The 23,143-nt window shown below is 42.3% G+C and overlaps 1 protein-coding gene across 1 annotated transcript in view; it reads left to right on the top strand.

Moving 5' to 3' along the window:
- LOC104493516 (tubulin polyglutamylase TTLL5-like) overlaps positions 1 to 23,143 on the top strand; it is a gene marked incomplete at both ends in the record, with an annotated part of 57,250 nt that overhangs the window by 13,945 nt on the left and 20,162 nt on the right. Inside the window, one exon of the mRNA XM_010136213.1 lies at positions 12,957 to 13,105. Within this exon, the coding sequence (XP_010134515.1) occupies positions 12,957 to 13,105 (149 nt within the window). The remainder of the gene's footprint in view (positions 1 to 12,956; positions 13,106 to 23,143) is intronic.

The following is a 23,143-nucleotide window of genomic DNA, read 5'->3' as shown; positions in this document are numbered from 1 at the left end:
CGGAAGAGCTTGTAGCTTCCTGAGCACAGCTGTGTTGGGTGACAAAGGAGCGTACTCTGGTCATTGTTGATGATGGAGGCTGAAACCTGTTTGCTCAAGCTGAAAAGTGTCCATGGCGGTGGTAGCTCTGAAAATGTGTTGTTTGTGGTAAATGTGTCTGCACTGCTTTTTCCTTCTGGGTTTTCCCAAGAAACTTTCCCACAGAACAGGTGGGAAATGAAGGAGAATGAAGGTGCCAATTTCCTTCTTTGTGTAGCAGACAATGTAGATTTGAGTAATCTTAATATATTTTGTATTCATCTACGCAGTGTTTGTACAGGCTTTATTTCTGTAGTGAGATACAGAAGCATGGGTGGAGTTGTGTCTTAGTGGTCTTCTGTCATCATGAAAAAGGTCCATGTAGAAAGGAATTCACAAGTCAGTGTAAAGTTTAGAGGTGGAGCTCTGTCTGACAATGAATTTCTTACCTGAGCCTGTCAATTCAGTTCTAGACATCTGCTCCCTACTGTGATTCTCTGGGCCATGTTTCTCCAATAATCCCTTTGGAGAGATGAAATCTGAAGCTTGCTTAGTATAAAAATGTGGATGGTTTAGAGGATAGTTTTTCTTTTAAGGTGGTCTGCTTCTTCCGTACCAAATTTATGGCACACAGTAATTTCTAAGCTGAGACTATTATTTTAATCATACCGGAAACAGTGATGTTGTGGAAGGTTAAGATGTAACCGCAAGGCCAAAAGGAACATAACTAAAGTGTATGGCTACTACTTGGGTTTTGTGGTGGGTTTTTTGCTGTGTGGTTGTTTGGGTTTTTTTTCTGGACACGTTCTATTTTTCTGTCATCTAAGAGTCATTCTAATATTTTTTTTTTATCTGGCGTGACTTTTAAAGCCTGTCTTGCAACAAGGACCAAGGGTTCAGTGGGAAGAGAAGGCTGCCATGACAATGATGAGTGACAAGAGGTACCAGCATACAATAAAGACATAATAATACAAGTGCCTGTACAGGCAAAACTGGGGGAGCAAAGCAAGGGTATGCTCATTGTTGAGGGACCTGGAACCAGGACACCTGGTGTTGAGCCACTAGGTATGGATGTGCCTTTGAAGCAGGGGTACTGAATGAGTAGAAGCACAGGCATTACAGAGTAGGCTGGCAGTTTGGAAAGTCATTTGCAGAGGGGTAGATCTTAGTAGAGCTATTTGAGAATGGTGCGTGGTTATGGATTTGGACAGACAAAGATTTGGTCTGGGCCAGGAGCGGAGAAGATAGCGGCGGAAGAGATGGAGAAACATGTAGGAGAGTATTTAGTAATCAGCTGGAGAGAGGTGGGAAGTTAAAGGCCATTGGTGCAGGTTGAAAGGCGGAAAGACTTGGGATGAGAGTGTTTGGGGACTCTGGGTTATGAAACCCTGGTGGCTTTGGGACAGAAGTAAGGGATTGAAAGCTGGAAGATTAGAGATAGGGCTTGTATGAGAGTGATTTAGTTAAATGGCACTAGGTTTCTATGCATTCTAGACAAGAGACTCTGCATTGTTATTACCCCCCCTTTTCACTCCTCTGTTTAAGTCACTTAAATATAATAATCCGTTTAAAGTAAAAGCATTCTAAAATAAGTTGGCATGAAGATCACCCCTGCAAGTGAACATAATTTACCTAAATAATAAAAACAGTACAATTGTTTAAAGCCACTTCAGAAACTTGGAGCTTTGTCTATCTTGTTGGAAAGTACATGGCTGTTATGAAAGAGATTTGATATTTAGATTTAATTATTTTTAATGGCAAGATTACGACTATTGGTTCAGAGGGGGTGTGTGAAAATACTACTATTGCTCTGGACTGTTTGTTTTCCAAGGGCAAGAACTTCTACGTGAGAGTCTGTGCCTTGGTTCTGTGTGTTGCGCTCGGCTGTGTCTTGGTGACACGGGTAGTCTGAATACATTACCTCCTTCCAAGAGCACCTGGGAGACCTCTTTTCCGTTCCAATTCTTGTGACAATTGCTACTAGGATCCATGTACTAGCATGAGTCTCAGGGGTTCCCAGCAATGTAGCCTCGACAGCTGTGCTTGTAATGATGTTGCCATTCTGAGAGTCCACCACTGTCCGTGCCCAAAGCACCTGTTTCATGTTTTCTTTCTTACACTCTGTATTGACTCAGTTCAGTTTATTAAGCTAGCTGACTGCTGAAATGACAGTGTTCAAAGGGAAAATTTTAAGTGTAAGTATCTGATGAGCTTTGAACAAGACATTTAAAATCTATTGTCTTAAAACATTGTCTTAAAAGATTTTTTTTATGGTTACACCAGCTTCATCTTGTCAGTCCTCTACATTTCTGAAAACCAGATGGGAGCTTCACAGTGATCCTCGTAAAGTGAACAGTTCTTACTGTTAGGACGTGGAGATGGTAGAAAGGTAAAGCCTTACTGATGTGCGGCTTACAGTCCTCGCAGACTGGCTCACAAAGTGTGTAGGAACATCTCACCTTACAATAATTTGTATTTTTGAAAAATATTTTTAATTATCTCATATAAAATTTTGTTAGTGCATCCTTGTGCTTGCAACAAGGAGAAAACAAGGCCTTCACAGTGATACACAATAGAAATGCTGATCTAGAACCCGTAAGAATCATTACTTAAACCCCCAAAAAACCCAAATACCCAGCCCATGTCTTGATCTTTTAGAATTCTTTGAACTGAGGCAAATAGCATCTAGCAGAACTGATTCTTGTTGTTCAGACCTTCAAAAAAAGTCTTTGGCAAGCTTTCAGCAAGAACTGTTAAGCAAGCCAGGTAGGTATCCATTATGATGAGAGATAAAGTTTTTTAACAGATCAAAAGTAGACAGAAAGCAAAAAAAAGAATAACTAGCCAGTTTGCCATACGACAAGTAGGTAACTGAAGACATGGAATACAGAATGCGCGTGATGGAGTGCAAAGTTAAAGATTAGAAAGGAGAAGGTTCATAATGACTGGCATATTATTACCTTCTGGTAATTATTACCATTCGTAAAGAATGAATATAAAAGCAAGTCATTGCAAGATAGTATGAGGTGTTAATTTACAGGAGATGAACTACTCTGGTGTTCATCCGTGTGAACACATGCTTATGCAGCTCATGTTTACTACACGATGTAACTTCTTGTTGCCTGTGGTATAATGTGTGCTACAACCAGATGTTCAAATCACTGTGAAGTTACCTATGTGCTGTAAACCTGAGCCTATGTGCTGGTTATTTGTCAGCACATCACGCCTGTATTCTTTTATTTATTACTATGAGAAAAGTCATTAGCTCATTAACTGGCCAAGACAATGGTAGATGAAGTTTAGTGTTTACAAAGAACTGATTACATGACAAGCAATAATTTTAACCACTTAGAGGTTATAAGCTTTAGATTAATCATTTAGGGGAGGAAAAATCAGCTTTGTTCTGGAAAGGTCAGTGGAGATACCTGTTCTAAGTCAAGCAGTAAAGGCAACAGACAAAAATTATTAGCGTGTTTAAGAAACAGGGTAGGAAATAGTATGTGATTTTGTAAGCATCAATTACAGGCCTTCCCTTGAAAAGCTGTTTTCAGTTCTGGTGGCCGTTCCGGAACTGAATTCAGGAAAAAAAGTGGGATTCACTGATGAGTGACTAGAACAATTAACTGCAAATGCATTTTTAATGAGGAAGGGAAAATGTTAAGTTTGTTTATTTTAGGAGGAGTTAGTTATGAAGGAATTATACAGAGCGTTGGATGACAAGGCACCATTAAGACAGAAAGCGTAACAGGCCGTAGTTACCTCAGACAGAATAATGAGGATTTTGCAAATGATGGATTCCTAGGGTTCAACATACAGAAATAACAGATTAAGTTTCCGTATCAATGAGATGTTTCGGTTAACTGCATGGAAACTAAAATTTCTTCCATTTTCTGAACTATATCAGGCAGGGTAGCAGATTTGGTGGGTCACTGTTCTGATTGACCTTTTGTCTCTAATATTGAGAAACATATGCTATGCTACTGCTTCCGTATTTGTGACTTTTTCTTTGCTACATCGCTGTACTGTAATAAAGCTAAATATTTACTTTGTGATAGGTGGGTTATTGAGGCACTTGTGAGGAACTCAGTAGCTGAAATTAACAATTTCACTAGTTAAGGCATGCAAATGCTTGCTAATTATTTTCACAGAGTGATGATGTCTTTGTCAGTATGTCTGGTGTGGTAGTCCACCTGCAGTGTTGTCACTGTGTTAACGATACTGAACTCAATTTTCAATGCCGTTGCCTAGCTTGAGCCTAAGACAGTAACAGTACTCTTGGAGAATCAGGGCAGTGAAGCCTGAAGATACGGTTTGGTAAGCCCCTCTCGTTTTATAGGGACTTAATTGCCTTTCTTGCCTTTCTGGCTACTATGATACTTCTGGACAGCTGACCTAAGAGGGCTTTTTCATCTGTTACCTACTCTTAGCCACTGTCCTTTCCTGATGGATAGATGGATGAAGGGCTGTCGTCAGAATAATCCAGACATGTTTTCCCTCTGCTATGTTCCTTACCAGGCATTAATCCTACAGTCTTTACTTCATGTCTGTATAGCATAAAATATTTCCATGTGCTTATATTGCAGGACTTTTTGTGGGGAGGACGTTAAAAAGCACAGCATGTGTGTAGATCCCGAGCCAGATGGCTGGGTCCTGGATATGTATGTGCTTTTTCTTTGTGCGGAGCACGCTACTTCTTTCTCTGAAATATGCTGTAAGGTAAAAAGAAGGTGTTCTTCTGCAATGCTGGATCTGTGTGAGGTCCCTATCGCTGACTGATGTGGGGGGCTGCAACTGATTATCTACTAGGCTGTAGTACTTTGTAATTATCAATGCTAGTGAACTGAAGAATGTGTTGAATTGGCCAGCTTCACCAGGAGGAGGAGGAAGAGAAGGAGGAGGGGAAGCCTGGTGGGAGTTCTGTCCCTCTCTGTGAGGGAGAGTGTGAGATTTCAGGACCCAGTTATCGTTAGGAATAGCTCCAATTCTCTAGCCAGGGAGTTTAATCACAGGGATAAACATCAGACCACCCAGGCAAGGGCTATATTGAGCTGCCTCCATCACTGTTACGCAGCCATCAGTGCCCAAGATCCATCAGCCAGAATTCCTGCACGCATGCTGACAGATCAGCGGGAGGATGGGGCACTTTTCTCATTCTACATTTTTCATTTGGACAGAAGGTGGAAATTAGCAGATTAGTTTACTTTAGCAGAAGGAAGCAGATTACTGAACTCTAGGACAGGGGAGAAGGAGTGAGGAAGAATTGCAATGGGCACTTTATGGTGCCCCAGAGTGACCTTGTGTGAATAATACACCACAGGAATCCCAAAACAGTGAGCTTCAACTTAACATCAGCTACAATATTTGAATCCACACCACTCCGCAGTTACCTGTCTCAGTTACGTAGTGAGTACCCTAGCATACCTTGTCCTCAGCAGAAGAAAAGTGCCACAAAGGAAACTGCCGGTGTGCCAAAACACACTGTACCAGGTCCCGGTGAGCATCAGCTCTTTCAGTTCTAGGCTTGAGCAATGCAACACGGTGACTGCAAAACCACCATGAAACTCGGCGTGCAGCAAGTATTTGTGGAAATTTGGTGGGGATATTTTCCCCACCAAAGGGTGTTTTTGCGGTATTGGTCCCTTGCTTTGACTCAACCCACTTTATCTGAGTCTTAATCAGATTTGTTTTCCTTATGTAACTGTTTGGTTGGCTTTTACCCTTCCACTGCTGGATAGGAAGGGAAGTGTAAAGGAAAAAGGCATCTCATAGTAACTAGGAGCGGAGCAAGAAGCCAGGAGGTGAAGCCTGAGGGATACTTTTCTTATCTCTTCCACACAGCTCTGCAGTGCTGCAGGGCCTCATCTCCTCTTCATTCCCAGGTTGTACACGCAGGAGCTGGAATTACTTTTAATGCTACTGATATGCAGCATCGAGCGGTAATATAACTGGTCTCAGTGGAGATTGTAGAAAGCAAAAATGTCAGTGTAGTTTTTGCAGTACTTGAACCTCTTCTGCTCTGAGGCTCCAAAGAAAATAGGAGCAGAGGCTTTTGTTATGATGCAGCAATATCTGCAGAGAGTCACCAGATGGGCCAGGCTGAGCAGCTAGAACTCACGTTATGGGAAAGATTACACCCTGATCATCAAAGGTTTGTCAGGACTGTGCCTTTTCAAAAGCACTGCCACTGGGACGTTTTGGGGCAGAGTGAGTCTAAATGAAAGCTTGACTTTTTCAGGAGAAGGAAGAGGGGAGTTAAGCCGTCCACAGCAGCAGCACTAACGGTGGGTTTATAAAAAATTGTTAAATGGATGCATATGCTGGAGACACTACAAAGGAATTTGTAAGTTTGTCAGGTTTCCCAGGAATGTCTCTGGCAGGTCTTTGTCTGGAACATTTTCAAGAGGCTGGAACACTTGTGCTCTGTATGCACATGTATATCCTATAAGCTGGTGAGCTTAATGAGCAGAGAAGGAATGTCACAGGCCTTTGGCTAGTACACACACAGATTTCACACTTCCCAGTTGGTTAGCCCCAGTTCTTCCCTTTTTCTGGCTGGTTGCCTCTGCAAATTCAAATCTGTACACAAAATGAAGGTGTTTTGGCATGGAGTATGGTCAGCAAAATGGCCTGGATAGCAAAAAGGTGGTTCTAGAAAAATGTTTGTATTACGTGTTTTCTACAAGGAATTTCTAGTAAGTATATTTTGTGCCACTGCTCAGATGGTGAAAGTGAGAGTGTGTGTGTGTGTGTGTGTCTGTGTGTTCAAGATTAATGGTTTGGGGTTTCCTTTGCCTCTTAAGGTAAGAGGCAGGTCAAGATCCAGTGATGTTTTCCACACTGGGAAGGCCTGTTGAATTCCAGTATCTTGATGCATTAACGAAGGCAAGGCAGGCGGATTGTTTCCAGTATTACTGGATGACTTGGTAATGCTAGCCTGTGTTAGATTACATGTACATAGGAGCTCTGTGGTGAAGCCAAAAAAATGCAACGCACAGACTGGGAAGAGGACAGATTAACAGTGAGTATTTATATTGTTGTAGCGTCTAGTCATAGTCATCTCTGAAGGCTGAAAGAAGAAAAATGTAACTGAAGGAATGTTGAATTTTTTTTTTAATGGTAAGTTGTCAGCTCTTTCCTTCTGTTCCTGGGAATACATATATTTTACTGATCTCGAAAGCCTCAGGAGTATATTTGTCTAAGAGAGGCTTGGCAGGTGAATATACAGTGACTATGAAAGCCAGGTAATGGAAGAAAAGAAACATTTATTCTACAAGCTATTGGATAAAGATGGCATTGCTGGATTAACAGTAAGTGATAAAATGGAAAATTAGGGATTGGCTGAAGGATCTTGAAGGAGTCAAATTGAACACACAGGAAAAAAAATAGATCAAAAGGCAAAGGAGAAGATTCTACGAATGATGGGGCATTTTGTACATTTTCAGTTTTCTAGTGGAATGCTTCCTTCTTTGTGCTTATGATATAGTGTCATCTTGTGCCATCTGAGGCATCAAACCTGAAGGTTCTGGTCTAGGCATAAGGTAGAGGAGCACTGATCTTACGTGTATCTTACCATGATCCCTGTCCAAGTTTTCTCTAAAGGAAAAGTGAACTCAGTGAACTTTTGAGGCACATATATACCTTTGAAACCTCTTGTTAGGGTACACTGTGCCAAAAGCTTTGTGGCATTAAGTCTCCTCCTGTTTCAGACTGTGAACTTTTTATCTTACTGAAGGGGTTTTTTTAAGAGACGGTGAAGTAGGCCTGTGGTCACTGTGCTCTTCTGGCATATCTCTTAGCCTTGATCTTTGAAATACATCTTGAACTCGGGATCTCTTTTCGTCCTTACTTGTCAGAAAGATACATACAGGAATACGAGATATGTGAACTGGAGAGGATGCAAGTGTGATTCCAAGTAAGAGAAATGGCCTTTAGACTTTGTTGATCTCCAGTCCCCAGCACGTCATAGGCAACAGGATATAACTGGGCTGTGTCAGAAAAGTGGAAAAGCTGCAGCTGGGCAGTGTGAAGTAGGCAGTTTTTATAGTGCGCGGCTTGCTTGCTCGGTGTTGTAGCACACTGGCCAGTGAAACTCGGGATCTGCTGTTCAGGATGTTAGTCATGAAAATGCAAGTCGCTTTTTCACTCTCTGCCAAGACGGGTAGATTAACAACTTCTAGTGATGATGTGCCCTATTCATCCTGGTTGACTTTTGCAAACTAACAGGAGAAACCCTCAGGCTTTTAGGAGGCTTTTCCTGAATTAGTGGAGACTGATCTGCAGTGCTGTTTAGTTTAGGGGGTTTTTCCCTTTAAATTTTTAGCCATTATTAACCTTTGTTGCTTTAGCTTATTTGGAATATAAGACAAGATCAAAATGAAAATACTCACTTTGTTGCAAAAAGGTTCTTGAGTATGATAGCGGGAAGCTATTGAAAGGATAGTACGATGTAGATAGAAACGTGGAAGATATTAAGCTCTTCTTCTGACTCTTGCTTGTGGTTTCTTAAAGGTACTATACAGTAGGTCTTTGTCTGTAGCACGCTATTGATTAGAAACAAATTCTATCCTATCTGTGTTTGGAGATTTAATATTTTTTATTTATATTATAAAGCAGATTAATCAAAACAAACCCCTCAACTTTTATATTGAGCACTTTCTTGAATCATTCTGTGTCGTAGCCTTTGCTTTTAATCTTAAATTTAATCAGAAATAAATCTCTCTGAATAAAGCGAGACTGTAGAGACCAATTCTTTCAAGCTTATGTGTCTCTGCTGTCAAGAAGGCAAGTGTATTGCAGTCAAACTTACATTGTAGTGCTTGAATTTTTTTCTTTTAGAGTATTTTGTTGTTATGCAATAATTTGTCTTTTGGCTTATTAGCATTGTGTCAAACTAAATACAATACTACATATATGTGTTGTTAGGTTTTCTGACACCAGGTTCTATTTATTGATAAGGCTGCGTCAACTCACATGTTCTTCCTCCCTTATTTCTTGATGTTGGATGGTAAGTGGAAGTACATCAAGGGGGCTGTCCTCTTCGAGGAGAGCTTTTTGAGATTGACTATCCCATTGTACATTCAGCATGTTCCTTTCAGTTTGTGACCTTTCTGATGTCCCCAACAGTTTAAAAATTGTGCCAAAACTTTAAATAATTCTATCATGATATTGGCTATGTATTATCTTGCCTTTTACAGACTCCACAGAAAACTTATTGATGTGAGGTGCTTGAAAATAGGGATGCTTGAAGCATGCAGCGCAGCACACGCAGGTCTTCTGTCGTAATGTCAGAAAAAATATTCTGAAGTCCTTTGCTGATAGTGAAAAACAGGAATCTTACCAAGCAGAAGAGTTAGAACTCATCTTGATACAACGCAGTGTGAAACACCACTTTATTCCTGTAGATCCACATCAACAACCACGTTCCCCGTTGAGCCTCATTAGCCTGCCTTTCTTGGTTTTTTGTGTTTTGTGGGGTTTTTTCGGGGTGGGGGATGGGGGGTATTGTTTGTTTGTTTATTTATTTTGTTTTGTTTTCCACTACCACAATCTGTGATGCTGCAAGCTATTCTTTATGGAGATTTTGTTATCTGCTTTAGTCTAGATGATATATGTTACCTTCTTTTAAGCCAAAGTGACAAGTGATTTGCTGCTAAGGATTGTTTCATCAGGTGTACAGGAGGACTACTGACTAGAAAATGAAGCCAGTCCGCTGGCACAGATGTGTTGGGGGGTGCTCCAGCAATCCACAAAGGCATCATCCAGGCAAACTAGCTATAGCAGCTGAGAAGTCTCAGTGCATGGTCCGGTAACGAGCAGTAGCACCCATCTGGGTGGACTGGCTGCAGCTAAACCTTGTACTCTTGCTGGTGTTCTCTCCCTCATTCTGAATTCTTTGCCTGTGTTTAATCCTGCTGTAGTTTAAACATCTGAAAATGACGTTTGAACGTCTATCTGAAATGTGTGAAGTGCCCGTGCCCCCCATGCTTAATTATTTGCTCACCTGCTTGCACAGAAAGACAGCTTTCAAATAAACAATGATAGAGTGTTAGAGAGAAAAACACGTGACATTAGGAAAGCAGCGGTAAGATGGTAGTTCATCAGACTAAACGGTTCTCGGTACCAAGATGATGAAGAGAGACAATTGAATAAAGTCATCTTCATTTCACACATTGGATGTGAAAGCAAATTGTGATCGCTGTTGCTGACAAGGTAAGAATATCCTGTTTCACCTACCATGGTGGCCGCTTTTTGCCTCATTTGCCATTCTTGATTCTTTTCAGACAGACTCTTTTTGAGCAAACACTGTAACTGTTAGGTATTTGTATAGTGCCTGGCACAACCAGAAATAAACCTAATTTGAAGCTTTCTGTTATTGCAATGAAAATGCTTTAAATAGTAATTACAGAAGACAACAACTTTTACGGGTGAGACAGAGGCACCAAAATGACACCTAATGCTGTTTTCCATACAAGATGGGTAGCACTGCCCGTTACTAATCTTGCCAGATATATCCCACTGTAAGATCTTGTTTTCAATTGCTTTTGAGGTTCTGAAACTTTATCTGTTTGGACTCATGTTTTCTGTGCTTAATGTTCAGTTTTCAGAACACTCCAGGCAAGGTAGTGTTCCAGCCAAAACCAAGACTAGATAAAAGAAAATATTCTATGCATTTGGTTATCTACAGAACCTTTCTTTTAAACCTCTGGATCTCCCATGCTTCGGAATAGCAATTTGGAATTTAAAATTTTGTCCAAGCGCGGTTGTACAGGAACTGTCTGAAAAGCTTCAGGTGAAATATACTCAGCAGCACCTGCTAGAGCTTCTTAGCTTCCTGGAGGTTCCTTTCATGTTGGAGTTTCTCTCTGTTTGCATCTCTGGAGTACTCAGGCTTGAGACTTCATTTTCCTGTGTTCTCAGTTCTCTGGTCTGTGTTGAGTTGGGAGCATATCTGACTTAAATGCAGAACGTGTGTGAACTCTGCCAAGGGAATGCCAGCTAGAACGAGAAGGCTGTGAAATTTGCGAGAGGACGGTGCAAACCATCTGGGTGAAAGGAGAGGAATTGAAGGAATGGCAGTGTGGTAAATGTGGTCCAGTGAGGAGCCCACATTCTGGGACTGGGTGAACAAAGAGGTTGGTAAAAGGAGAGGATGGGAGAGAGGAATAAAACTAAAACCACTTGGATATAGAGCATGTGAGCAACTGAAAGGGGAGCCAAGAACAAAAGTGTGAGAACACAGATCAAGTAACTACTCCCATGGAAAGTTCCAGGCTTGGAATGGAGTGGCTTCGAGGCCAGTGATGGCAAAGTACTGGCCAGGCCAGTGCTGGAAGTCTGTAAGAATGAAACTGGTCTGGGCAGAATAAGGAGAATGACATCTAAAATATGGAAGCTGGAATTGACTTAAGTAAGAATAATGACACACAGAAAAGGAACAAAAATGAGAAAGGATAGAGCAGAGAAGGGGTGAGATGAAAGCAGTTGCTTTTGGAGAAGTGGGCAGAAGCCTAGTGCGTAACCACTATAATTTAATCCTGTCCAGAGAAGAAGGAGTTAGGAATTCTGAACGTAGAAAATGCTTAGATGCCTTGGGCTCTACTAAACCACAGAAGGCGTGGCAACTGCCTGTGTTGCCAATTGCAGTGTTAGTTTGTGTTCCAGAGTTCAGTCAGAGGATATAAAATATGCAGTCCTGCACAAGTCTGTTGTGGCACATTGCATTGAAGCTGGTGTGTACTTGAGTAGTTGCATACAAATTCTGGTGAAAGAGTATTGTTGAGATCTCAAAGCTGGGAATTCACAGCCTATGCTCAAGTCACACTTAAGTGACTTAATAAGCATCACCTTTGAGATCTGGAGCAAATGCAGGGCCAGTTGTTAGAGTCTGTCTGTGTCCCGTGTGTTATTGGCTGTATGCCTTCCAGTTGCCACAGAAGTGAGCAGGGGCAACACAGATAAGTCTTGCTTACCGTATGACCTTAATCTTGGTGCAGAACCAGGTCTGCACTGTGCTCCATGAAGCAGCTGTCATAAACTGAATTCTGACAATGCCTGACCGGAAATCTTATCTTTGAAATCTTTGTAGCGTTTTGTAACCTTCAAAAAATGTTTTGGATTTTTGTGGGGGTTTTTTTTTTTCAAAGGTAAACTAATACTTACACTGCTGAGGTAGGTACCTTTACTTTATGTATATAGGCTCTCTTCAGTAAACCAACAGAAGGGAGTATCTGCTTGCAGAGTTTGATCTTTCAAGAAGGTAAGCAACGCAAGAAGAATGCTCAGAGAAACAAACAATGGAATATATTTTATATGCTTAAAAACGTAACTTCTTTAGAGCTTGATAGAGCAAACATACACCTAGCATAATTTTAGGCTATCATTAACTAGTGTATTTATTTGTGTGAACAGCTTGAAAGTGGTTGCATGAGAAATTTCCTTCCTGTGTGGTAGAGTTTGGTTTTGAATTTTATATCCAAGGTACATATGCTGTTGGGTTGTGCCTGTACATGTGCATAGAGCGGGGTAGAGGAGGGACATAGAGCTTTATTCCTATATGCATATAGATGCATAGAGGTGGCTAAGTGGCACAGGTCAGGATGACTGGGCAGACACTCTGGTCTCTGCTTAGTGTAATAAGAGCTTCTAGGTTTTGTTCGGTGCACGCAGAGTTATTTCACGTGGCGGGAACATGATGTTGCTTTCTTACTTCGGGATTTTTGCCACATCAAAGTCCTTTTCTTCCTCTGTTTTTCTGTGAATGGAAGGGTTGTAGGTTTAGTGCTGGTACTTGAATTTGTCTCAAGCATGGTGGCTGTTGGTGTTATCTCTCCTACTGCTTTATGCAACTAGCTCAGTTGTTCTCTGTCTGAAGGTTTCTCTTTCTCCTTGCAGTTTACTCAGTGACACCTTTTGCTCTTTTGTTTTCTTTTACTCTTTAGTTGACAAACCTGAACTTGGCAAGTGGAGCTATAAGCAAGGGGAGTGGAGCCACCCCACAGAGCTACAGGTCACCGCTCCAAAAAAGAGAGGCACTGTGGGCTGTTCACACTCATAGAGCTGACAAAAGATCTGTCTCTTCAGCAGTCGGGTAAGTAAAAATTGCTGTTCCTGGTTTTGAAGAAGAATGCAATGCAGTCAGGAGCTCACTTACAATTTGTGTTTGGTTTCTTGCTTGGAAGATGACATCTAAGGGCCTATTACTGGTTCTTCCCAGGACTATCCTAGGAACTAGGCCTAAGAAAATAGAGCTATATTCACAAGGCTGGCAGGTTCATGGTGAAATAAGGGCATGGATGAACCTGTAGTGTGAAAGGGAGATGTCTGTTTCTCTTTGATGATTTCTCATCCGTGCATCTGTTTAGGTTTCTTGGTGGCAAGACGTATATGCAGAATGCAAACTTAGACCTGGTACTGCAGAAATCTCCACTAAGGCCTCATCTTCATGCTTTTTCCTTGAATATCAAGTTCAGATTGTTCAGAGATAGAGCAGCATCATAAGAGTTTCTTTTTCAGATGGCTTCTTTATGCTCTTTATTAATTTTGGATATTGAAATTTATGTTTATGGCTGATATACCCATGGGGCTCAGGGCAGAGGACTGTGATTCTTCAGTAAAGCCTTTCTTCCTGGGCTTGAAAAAGGAGCAAGATTTACCCCAAGGATTCTGGATCTTGGAAGCTAGGAGCAAGGTGGGCTTGCTGCAGTATGCTAGGCTGAATATAGGCCCAGAACCGCTGGACATTCCTTTGCCACTTAAGTAAATATTATTTATTCTTTTGTCTAAGCCTTCATTTTTGTCTTTTAAATGAGGCAGAGCCTTTCCAGCATGTGAGTTTAGGACTGGAAAGCACTGCATATGTGAAAATACTGATTCTTGTCATTGGTGAATACTGCTGGAAAATGGAGAGAGATGAGAGAGGCAGACACACTGCAGAAGACGTGGGACCTGGGCAGTCATCCTTTCCCAAATGGTCCTTCCGTAGGAGGATTGTAATGGGATTTGGAAAGCTCAGGTAAAAATTGTTCTTATTTCATCAGTCACTTCTTTTCATCCCTCCTAAAGAAAAGGAATGTGAGAAATGAATTCCTTGACTGTTTCTGTTCCAGCACAATGTTTGCCTCTAGGGTTTAGAGTTATTGAGAGAGGTGGTGGTGATTCTGCCCTTGGAGCCCAGCCAGGTGAGTTATTACCTAATCCAAATAGGTGCACAAACAGTTTACACCACAGGTGTAAACTGCCTTCCACTCCCACAGAGCCGAGCCTGAGAGAGCAAGAGTGCAGGCTGTCCTAGAGCTTTCGTTCCTTTCCATTACTTTCTCTGTTTGCACGTCTGCATAGATACACTGAGATAGCTGGACAAGGGTTACTCATGGTCAAATCTTCTGTGGCAGAACTCCGCGGAAGTCGCTGTTATTACCACATTACAACCATTTCAGTTGTATGTTACCTGTAGGTCTGAGAACCAACCATATAATGCCTGGAACTCCACTCTGAATAACTTCCAGGGCTGTGCCTCATCCAGCATTGTATGCATAGTTCAGTGCCTTTAGAAATTCTGCTTTATTTTGTCCAGCAATTCAAAAGTACTTCAGAATTGTCTGCTCACAGCTGGTATAAGGTTCCATCTTCAAAACTTTTATGAACCATTTGTTCTTTCAGTACTTCAGTTGCTCTGTTTTTATCCTCAGAGCAAGAGACAGAAAGATGTCTTAACACTCTTCATTGAATTATTTTCTCTTTGTAGCTGCTAGTATCAAATGGCCATAATATTGGGAGTTAAAAGTTTTATATAAATCTGGAAATGGGGAAAAAAAGGGATTCTTGAGGCAGTGCTGGATTACTTGTGCTGTGAACTTTTATTTAATGAGAGAATTCCAAAAGGAATAACAAGGTCATGATGTATGGAGATGGCTATCTTGTATTTTAAATGCCTTTCTTGCTACTTGACCAGTTACGTTGGAGCAAGCGGTTTATGACGGTTGCCAGTCCGTGCTTGGTGTTGCATGACTGTTTGAAGAAAAGCTTCCTGTTTCGTTTCATTAAGGTTCTGCTCTATCGGTTGTAGAATTCAGCAAGGATGGAAATGTTTTGTAAATGGGTCTCATATCTGGCTTGTGCTTGGCTCCAGTTCAAACATCTGCCTCTGACACTCAGTCCTTACAGTTTTTGTATGGCTCTGTGGTAAATCTCAACCATTTTAGTACTGCTGAGGTTTGTTTGAGTATTTTGTTTCGATGCTTGCAATCTATAGGATTCAGACTATTCTTACTGACAAATCTTCCTCCTCTGTAATTCTCACTCTCCCAGGACTGACTCATCTGTGTGAAACGAGGTGCCAAATCAGTAGTCTGCTATCCAAAAGGCAGAGGACATCTTGAGTTTGTAATAGAGACAAAGAACAGTTCTGGACATACTGAGGCACTGCTGTGCCTTTTGAGACTTTTTTTTTGTCACTTTCTGTAAGCATTGGCGCTATTCCCACTCAAATGATGGTTTATGCTTTCACTGTGCCCCAGAGAAAGAAGGCTGCAGGGCTACACAGGAGGTGAGATGTTCCAAGGTGTACACGGGCTTACTTCTGACTGCCGTAGCATGGCTGTCAGCCTCTGCCACGTCTGCTGCAGCCCTGCCTTTGTGGCTCTTTGTAGTTCATCGAGGCTCTGCCAAATCTGCTCTCTCCTCCTTTACTCCTACTCCTTTCTCAGTGCCCTATGTGGATTCTACCTTAGCTTCTCACTCTGTCCATCAGGTAGGATTGTCACTCTTTCACATTCTGCTGTAAAGGTACTAAATGTGGTTACGTGTTCTGTAGTAGAACTATTTAAGATTCCCATTTATGACTTTACTACTATTTAGTAATATAATCTAAGGACAACAAATATGGAAGTTACTCCTCATTATCCAGTGAAACTAACTTACAGTCACTGAAGCCATGACCTTACTAGAACTCTTGAAAAAGCATTCTCTTGAAAGCATTCTCAGTTGCATAGTAAGGCTAAAAGACAGGTGTTTAAGAGAACAGGGCTTGTTGATTCAGAACCTAAACTAACTTTCAAATACCTGTTGGCAGATAGCTGCATAATCCCTAGTGGTGGGGAGGGTAGGCTTCCTAGAAGCTTCTGGCACTGCAATCTGCAGCTTCTGTGTGACTTCATTTTTGAAAAAGATAGTGGATTTCTCCTCAAAGAATAACTTGGGCTCTGCAGGTCACTTAATCTCCAAGACCTGGACCAAAGATAATGAGAAGGATTTATTTCTAATTGGTACAGATTTCTGTGTTTTCAGTGGGCAACTTGGATTTCACAGCAGCCATCCTTGCTCCAGTGAATCTTTTAGACCTCATACAGACAGTTGGCAAGAATTCAGCAATGGTCAGTGTTTTCTCAGACCTCGGTTTCATTAGCTTCTCGTTCTTTCTTAACATCATTCTCAAACAAGCTCTTCTTAAGTACTCAGAGTATTTTTTCCTTGGATCGTCTGACAGATTTTTCTAACCCGGTTAGGGCAGGTAGGCAAGCAAGCTTCCCTGTCATCAACCAGAGGGTAGAATGGCAGTCCAAATTATTCCAGAAAGCCTGGAAGAGCTGCTGCAGTTAGAAACAAGGGATTCTCCTCTTCTCCTTGCTTGACGTGCCCAAAATACTTCTTCACTTATTTTAGCCAAGGTGCTCAGGTTCATTGAGAAATTATTTGTTGGCCAGCTGTTTAATCTGGATTAAATTATATAAATCCACACTTTTTCAATTTTGCAATCTAAGGGGATTTACGTTTATTTTGCTCTGGTGTCATTCTCAGTGGTAGTAACAGTGGCAGCTGGTCAGGGCTTCATAAGCTGTGTGCACATCATGCCATATGTCCAGGTTCCCAAACAGGCTCTGCTTTGTGTATTGTCATTTTTATTTTTCCTTGCCTGGAAGTGTCAAATGGGGTGGGAAACTAGAAGATGCTGGCCGGACATTTCGCACCTCAGGCTTTCAGGAGCCCTGAACAGTATGCCTCATGTCTGGAAATTCTGGAAATATCTGATGTGCAGTAAGCCTGCAGTTTTTTGAAGGAATCGGACTTCATGCCCATTTACAGCATAGTTAAAGCATTCACATAGTAGGTGCTTCTGAGTCACATTGCGTATATGACTGCTCACGTAGAAATCGACTGAATAGTATGGGTGCAGGAAATCCAGGACCACTGAGAGCGTTAGCTTCTTGTGCCTGTTCTCATAGCAAATGAGTATTAATTTGTGTCCCAAAAATTCTGCATAGAAAAATAGTTGTATACTGCACCTTCTTGCACAGCCCAGCTCACAAACTAAGACCATGTCTTGACAATTCTATTTAAACTTCCTCTGTTTAATCAGGACCTTCTTCTATGAGCTTGCAGCTAGAAGTAAGGAGGAGAGAATTCCCAGGGATTTTGGCAACTAGCACCCAAGTTTTTGTAAGAATAAATCTGTTTCTCTTTCTTACATATGTGTTGCCTTGTATTTTTGCAACTTAATGGTTGATAGTGAATTTATTCTCTTCAAAATCATTTGTTTCAAGCTTTCTGCAGTCTCTTGCAAGGTAGAGGCTGCCCAACTGCTGCCCTGTGCTGCACTTGCTAGACGGTCGGAGCCGTTTGCACAGCATCGAGATGCAAGCCAGCTTGGACACTGGAGCGCACTGATGCCTTTGAGGGAGGTGCAGGGAGAAAGCAGCAGACCCTGAGGGCTACACAACAGGCCTTTAGCTCAGTTTGAGCCAACTGCAGCTGACCTTAACACCTCCCTACAGAAGTGCCAGAGCAGCGGCAGACCAGTGGCACTGAGTCCAGCCCTGTGCTAGCATAGACACGTGTCTGCTCCCTGCTCTTCATACTGCTTGGCCTCGCCTCTTTTTACCTCTCTACCTTAATGCCTAAATTAATTAAATTTCTTAATTTGAGATGGAGGCGTAATTGAGGGTGGGTACAGTGATTTTTTTTTTCTGTGACCAATTCCCTGTCTGCATCTCCTCAGCAGCTCTGTCATGCTGATTCTGCCTGTGGTCCCCGAGAAGCATGTTTCTGAGAACCCCAAATTTAGGGTTTAGCTTATTATTACCTTCTGCTCAGAGGAGGTGTGAGGAGGGTGGGTGAAAAACAGAAGTACTGCCTCAGTAGCTGTACATTCTTGCAGCTCATCCTGTGTCTAGTTTGTGCATGTTCTTTCTCTACCTGTGCATATTTTTGCCTGTAACAGCCTTGCCTTGCCCTGGCAACCTCCTAATGTTTTGATTTTTTTTTGTTTTTACAAATCTCACCAGTGACAACCTCTTAACCGTGCAAGTGAATTGGCTGACTTCAGAAATACACGGCTTGCCTTGAAATTTTTTTTTCTATGTCTATTTGGGTCACACTAAAGAAACTTGTGAGGGCAGGTCCAATTACTCTCCATCCTGCTTGAAAATCGCGCTGAGCTCAGCCGGGTGGCCTGGCGCAGTCCCGGAGGATGCCTGCTGCCCACCTGCCTGCAGCCTGCGGCAGGGGAAGGGCGCAGGCAGCATGGGGCATGGCCCCGCAGCCCCAGCGCCCCAGGGGCTGCGGAGTCTTTGCTGGAGCTGCAGCCCGGGGCCTCCCTTGGGCTGGCTCTAGATGAGCGTCTGCGTGACCTCTGTCTGCTGGCCTTGGGCAATGCTGATTTTTGCAGATAGCTCTCAAAGTTTGAGGGGGACAAGTTTTTCTTTGACTGCATGACTTCCTTTCAGAGAAGCTATGAGGATCTTTCCCATTATTTCCAGCAAGGAGCCCACACTGGTGTGTGGAGGGGAGTGACAGGGGTTTCACGCTTTCCCCCAAGCCAATACGTCGTCATGGTTTGGGGTTTTCTCATTCCAGCTGCCTCCACAAACTGAACTTATCCTAACGCAAAGTGCAAATCCAGAAGTTGCCATCCTGGCCTCTAGTCTCATTGAGCTGTAGCGGTGAGTTCCACAGGTGAATTACATATTATGCAAAAGTTTCCTTTTTTAATTTTTTTCCCATATTTGCCAAAAGTCTCTGCCCCCGTATTACATGAAGGCAAACAGAGATGCTTGATTTATTTTCTGCACTATTTATTCTGTATTTCTGTCATCCCCAATCTTATTTGTCTCTCCAAAACTAAACAGTCCCATTTTTTTCAAGTTCTAAATGGAAATCTTCCCAGACCTCTAATAATAATGACAGCCTCTGGCTGTCTTTATAGAGATGTCAAGAAAGGAAAACAGTGTGTCAAGCAGGAGTAAAACACTGGTTTTAAGTAAGTAGCACTGTTGAATATTTATTTTCTAACTCAAAACTTACATATACTAATTACTAATAACATTACATATGTTAATATCTTGCTGGCTTCTGACCATGCTAAACACTGAATTTTTTATTAATATGCAGTTGTTTTTCTTTAATTATTGCAGTAAATGTAAAGCTGAGCAACAGGTATAGGCTGTGCATGTCGATACCATTCTTTTTTCCCCCCTTCTTCACCTCTGAACTCTCCTCTTCCTGCTTTCAGCTGCCACCGGTGGATTTTTTTGGCTGTGACGGAAACTGCATGCTGTTTTCTTTTCTAAACAGCACCTAATTCAAGTTGAAATCTTTTAGTGTCTCGGACTACTTGATTCATAACCTCTCCCTAAACATCCTGATCTTAGATCTCTTTGAAGTCTCCTGTGTAGGTTCTGGATATTTCACGTTGCAAAGTGACCAGCAGATCTCCCCTTCCTCTGTGTTTATTTAAACCTCCCAATCACCATTAATATTTTTGCATTTCTGCTCTGCAGAATTGTATTCAGAGGGTTAATGTGGCCGTAGCTCTCACAAGATCAGCTCTGCTTCTCGCAGCCCTCTAGGAGTGTGGGGCCCCCGTAGTCTGAGGCTTTGGGGGAGCAGCTCTGGCTACGCACCCTTCCTCTCTGGAGGAGTTCTGAAAGGGTTACAAGGGAGCTTTGGCTGTTTCTTTGAGTTTTTTGGAAAAGACGGGCCTCAGACAGCTTGGCAGGAACCTGGGGCCCTGTTTTTTCCAGCCCAGCCCTTCCTTCTGCACAGAGCTGTCAGGGAATCCCACGAATGTCTGGTTTCTCCCCTTCCCGAAGTTTTTTTTAGCAATGTTTTTGTCTGTCCCTGGCTCTTCCCCGCACAAAGACCTCAAGTTTTGGTCCTTGATTGGTCTTGCAGGTAGCGAGGTAGAAATGAAAGCCAGGCTACCACGCCATAGCTGTTGGAATTGGTTCCTGACTGTGCAGTTGAGAAGGGCACTGGGTGGTTTCCCGGAGGAGTGTCCTGTCTGGCATGGATCGCGGGGCAGGTCTAGCTGGCCTAAGAACAGAGGATTGCATGCGCCCTGCTGTGAACTGTGCTGTTCCCCTGGGTCACGGTGCAGCATTTTGAAATCTCAGAGCTGCATGTTCTGTATCCCCCCTCCCAGGCACACAACGGAATGCTGCTTTTTAAAAAAGGAAATCCCCTTCGTAAGCCAGGCTTATGAAGGACAAGACAGATTAGCAACTTTTCGTTCGTTTGCCTCGTGCTGAACGGGGCTGTCCTGAAGTTGAATTCACGGTGAACACTTCTGAGGTTTCTAGGTCTATCCTGTACCTTTTTACTTCAAGAAAATGGAGGTGTCTGTCTAGAGGGTAGTGTTAGAAAGAAAGTTTAGTTACTGGTGAAAGCGAAGGTCTTGAACCGCTGTGTTGCAGATACTGGTGGTGTACACCTGATTAAGAGGAACTCAGTTCGGATTGCACTTTCTCAGTTCCCTGTCAGACATTGGCTGCAGGGTGTGATCTGAGATCCATGTGGAAAGCCTTTCCAGAAGGCACCCCTCATGTGGGGGAGTCCCTGAAGTCAGCAGCCAAGGAACCAGCAAAAGGGGCCACAGGGCTTTCCTTCCTGCTAGTCCTCGTTTTGGAGATACCTTCCATTGTACGGTGAAGTTCCCACCACCAAGCCATGGCACATGTTCCATTCAGCCTGAGGTCGTGCGTTTTAGCATGGCTTGCTCAGGATGAGAATGGTGCTTTTTTTGGTGCTTTATCTTGTGATACAAACGGGAATTCCCTGCCGAAAGCACAAAGAAACCTCTTTTCTATTCCCTGAAAGTGTTAGCCTTTCCTATGAAGATGTTGAGTTGCCATCGAATTTTCTCCACCTTTTGGTCTCCAAGAGTTTTGTCACCGATACAAGCATTGGTGAATTGTATGCTGTTGGCTCCCTGTCTCCTTGTTATTCTCCAGGTCTTCTCTGGGCTACAGGTATCAAGCAGCAGCTATTTGTGAGCCATGTGCAGGGCTCCAGTGTTTAACAGAAACCTTTTTTTGTAAAAGGGGGAGCGGAAAAAAAGTGAGGAGAAGAAGAAATTGTCAGGAAGTATTTCAGCTTCCCTACGCGTGTGGTGACAGCCCTGCTTGGTGATCCTGTTAACTAGCTCATAGGTGTGCACATATATTGTGTAACCTGAAGAAAATGAAGCAACGGGAACTCCACTGTGGAACACCAGATTTTGTTTAGAGAATAGCGTGAATTATAATAATGAGTGATGTTTGTGGTTATTAGTTCTTCCTGAATCTTTACCTAACGCTGTATACTATCAGCCAATGAATGGTTTGACCAAAATGCTCTGGGTAAGAGGACTTGGTTCATAATGAGCAAGGAAGCATTTTGGTGGCTTGAGAAGGCTGGTGATTGGATTGTGCAGAACAAGTGCCCATTACAAAGGTCAAGCACGCTGTTAAAGGTACACTCTGAAGTGTCAGGAGGGAAATACTGATGTGTCCAGGCTCCTTTATCACGAGCAATTATTTCTAGGGTATCATTCTGTAAGAATAGTTGAAAGATGGATATCCTCTTAAAAAAAAAAAAAGGGCAAAAAAAGTGGGTACTCCTGAAAGATAGCACAGCTTCCAGACACTCTTCTGTTGCACTCACTGAACTTTTATTAACATTTCTCATGCAGTTACTATCCACAGCAAACCAGGTGAGGAGAGGCCAAGGCAGCCTAACTGATCCAAGTCTACTGAAATCTGGCCCTGAGCTAACAACCTATAGTAAAAGGAATTGCAAAGTGAGAGTGCCTTCTCCAAGACACTGTGTATGTCCCAGCTGCTGGTATCCACGAGGTTGCGTGGCTGCTTTGCTTGCATCTGGCTCAGTAACTGTCTTCCACTATCCTTCCTATCGTTCTGCTTCCTGGCACATGGTACTTGACTGCAAAGTTCGTCTGACATTGTGATTTGAAAGTGCTGCACGTGCTGCGTGGCAGCTGTCTGTCAGGGATGTTTAGCATGGGCAAGAGTCACCCTTTGGGGCAAAAGGGCTGTGGCTTATGTGGTCTTGACTTTATATGTGCTTAAAGAAATCCTCATTTGCTTGCTGCTGAAAAAAGAAAAAAAACTATGATCTCTGTGAAGAATGTAGCCAAGCTGGGCTGTGAATGTCTTCAGTGTTGAAAATCGAGTTTTCTTCAAAATTCAGCTCAGAAAACTTTTAGTTTGGTAGACTGTGTGAAGAGAAGGAGGAAACCTTGAGTCTGGACCATCTGTTTCTTTTCTGATATGGAATAAAGATGCTGATGAGTAAAGAGGTGTCAGCTTCTTTTCATTTAGAATTTTGAAAAACTGCAGATGCTGAGACTTGAAATTGAGTAAGTTTAAGAATCTTGTTTTTCGCTGCTGGTGACTAAGTGTAGATCTGCAAACAGGCAACAGTAATACCAGCAAAGGCTTGGCATTCCTAGAAACTGTTTGAACTTTCAGATCCACATCTATTTTTACAACAAGCACAGCATTTTCAGGGACTTTCGTTTCTAAAATTTCAGCATAAAAACAGCATAAATGGAAAAATATTCTTTATATTAGTCAGAAGCTCATGTTTGACACTTATTTTGGCTTTTTATGGTACTGATGAATAAGTATCTAGGATTTATGGCTTCCAGCACTTATAAACAGTAATTCTGAATTTCAAATGAGAACTTTCCAGTACTCATTAGAGACAACATACTGCTCATAGGGTAGTGATTTCTTCTTCCCATGGTTGTTTCCTAAAAGATCTCAAACTGTGGTGCAACATACTGCTCATAGGGTAGTGATTTCTTCTTCCCATGGTTGTTTCCTAAAAGATCTCAAACTGTGGTGTTAGA

The sequence above is a fragment of the Buceros rhinoceros genome, unplaced genomic scaffold, assembly GCF_000710305.1.
Source record: "Buceros rhinoceros silvestris isolate BGI_N320 unplaced genomic scaffold, ASM71030v1 scaffold745, whole genome shotgun sequence".
In the NCBI taxonomy this organism is placed as follows: domain Eukaryota; kingdom Metazoa; phylum Chordata; class Aves; order Bucerotiformes; family Bucerotidae; genus Buceros; species Buceros rhinoceros.
This window is presented reverse-complemented; position numbering and strand designations above follow the sequence as displayed.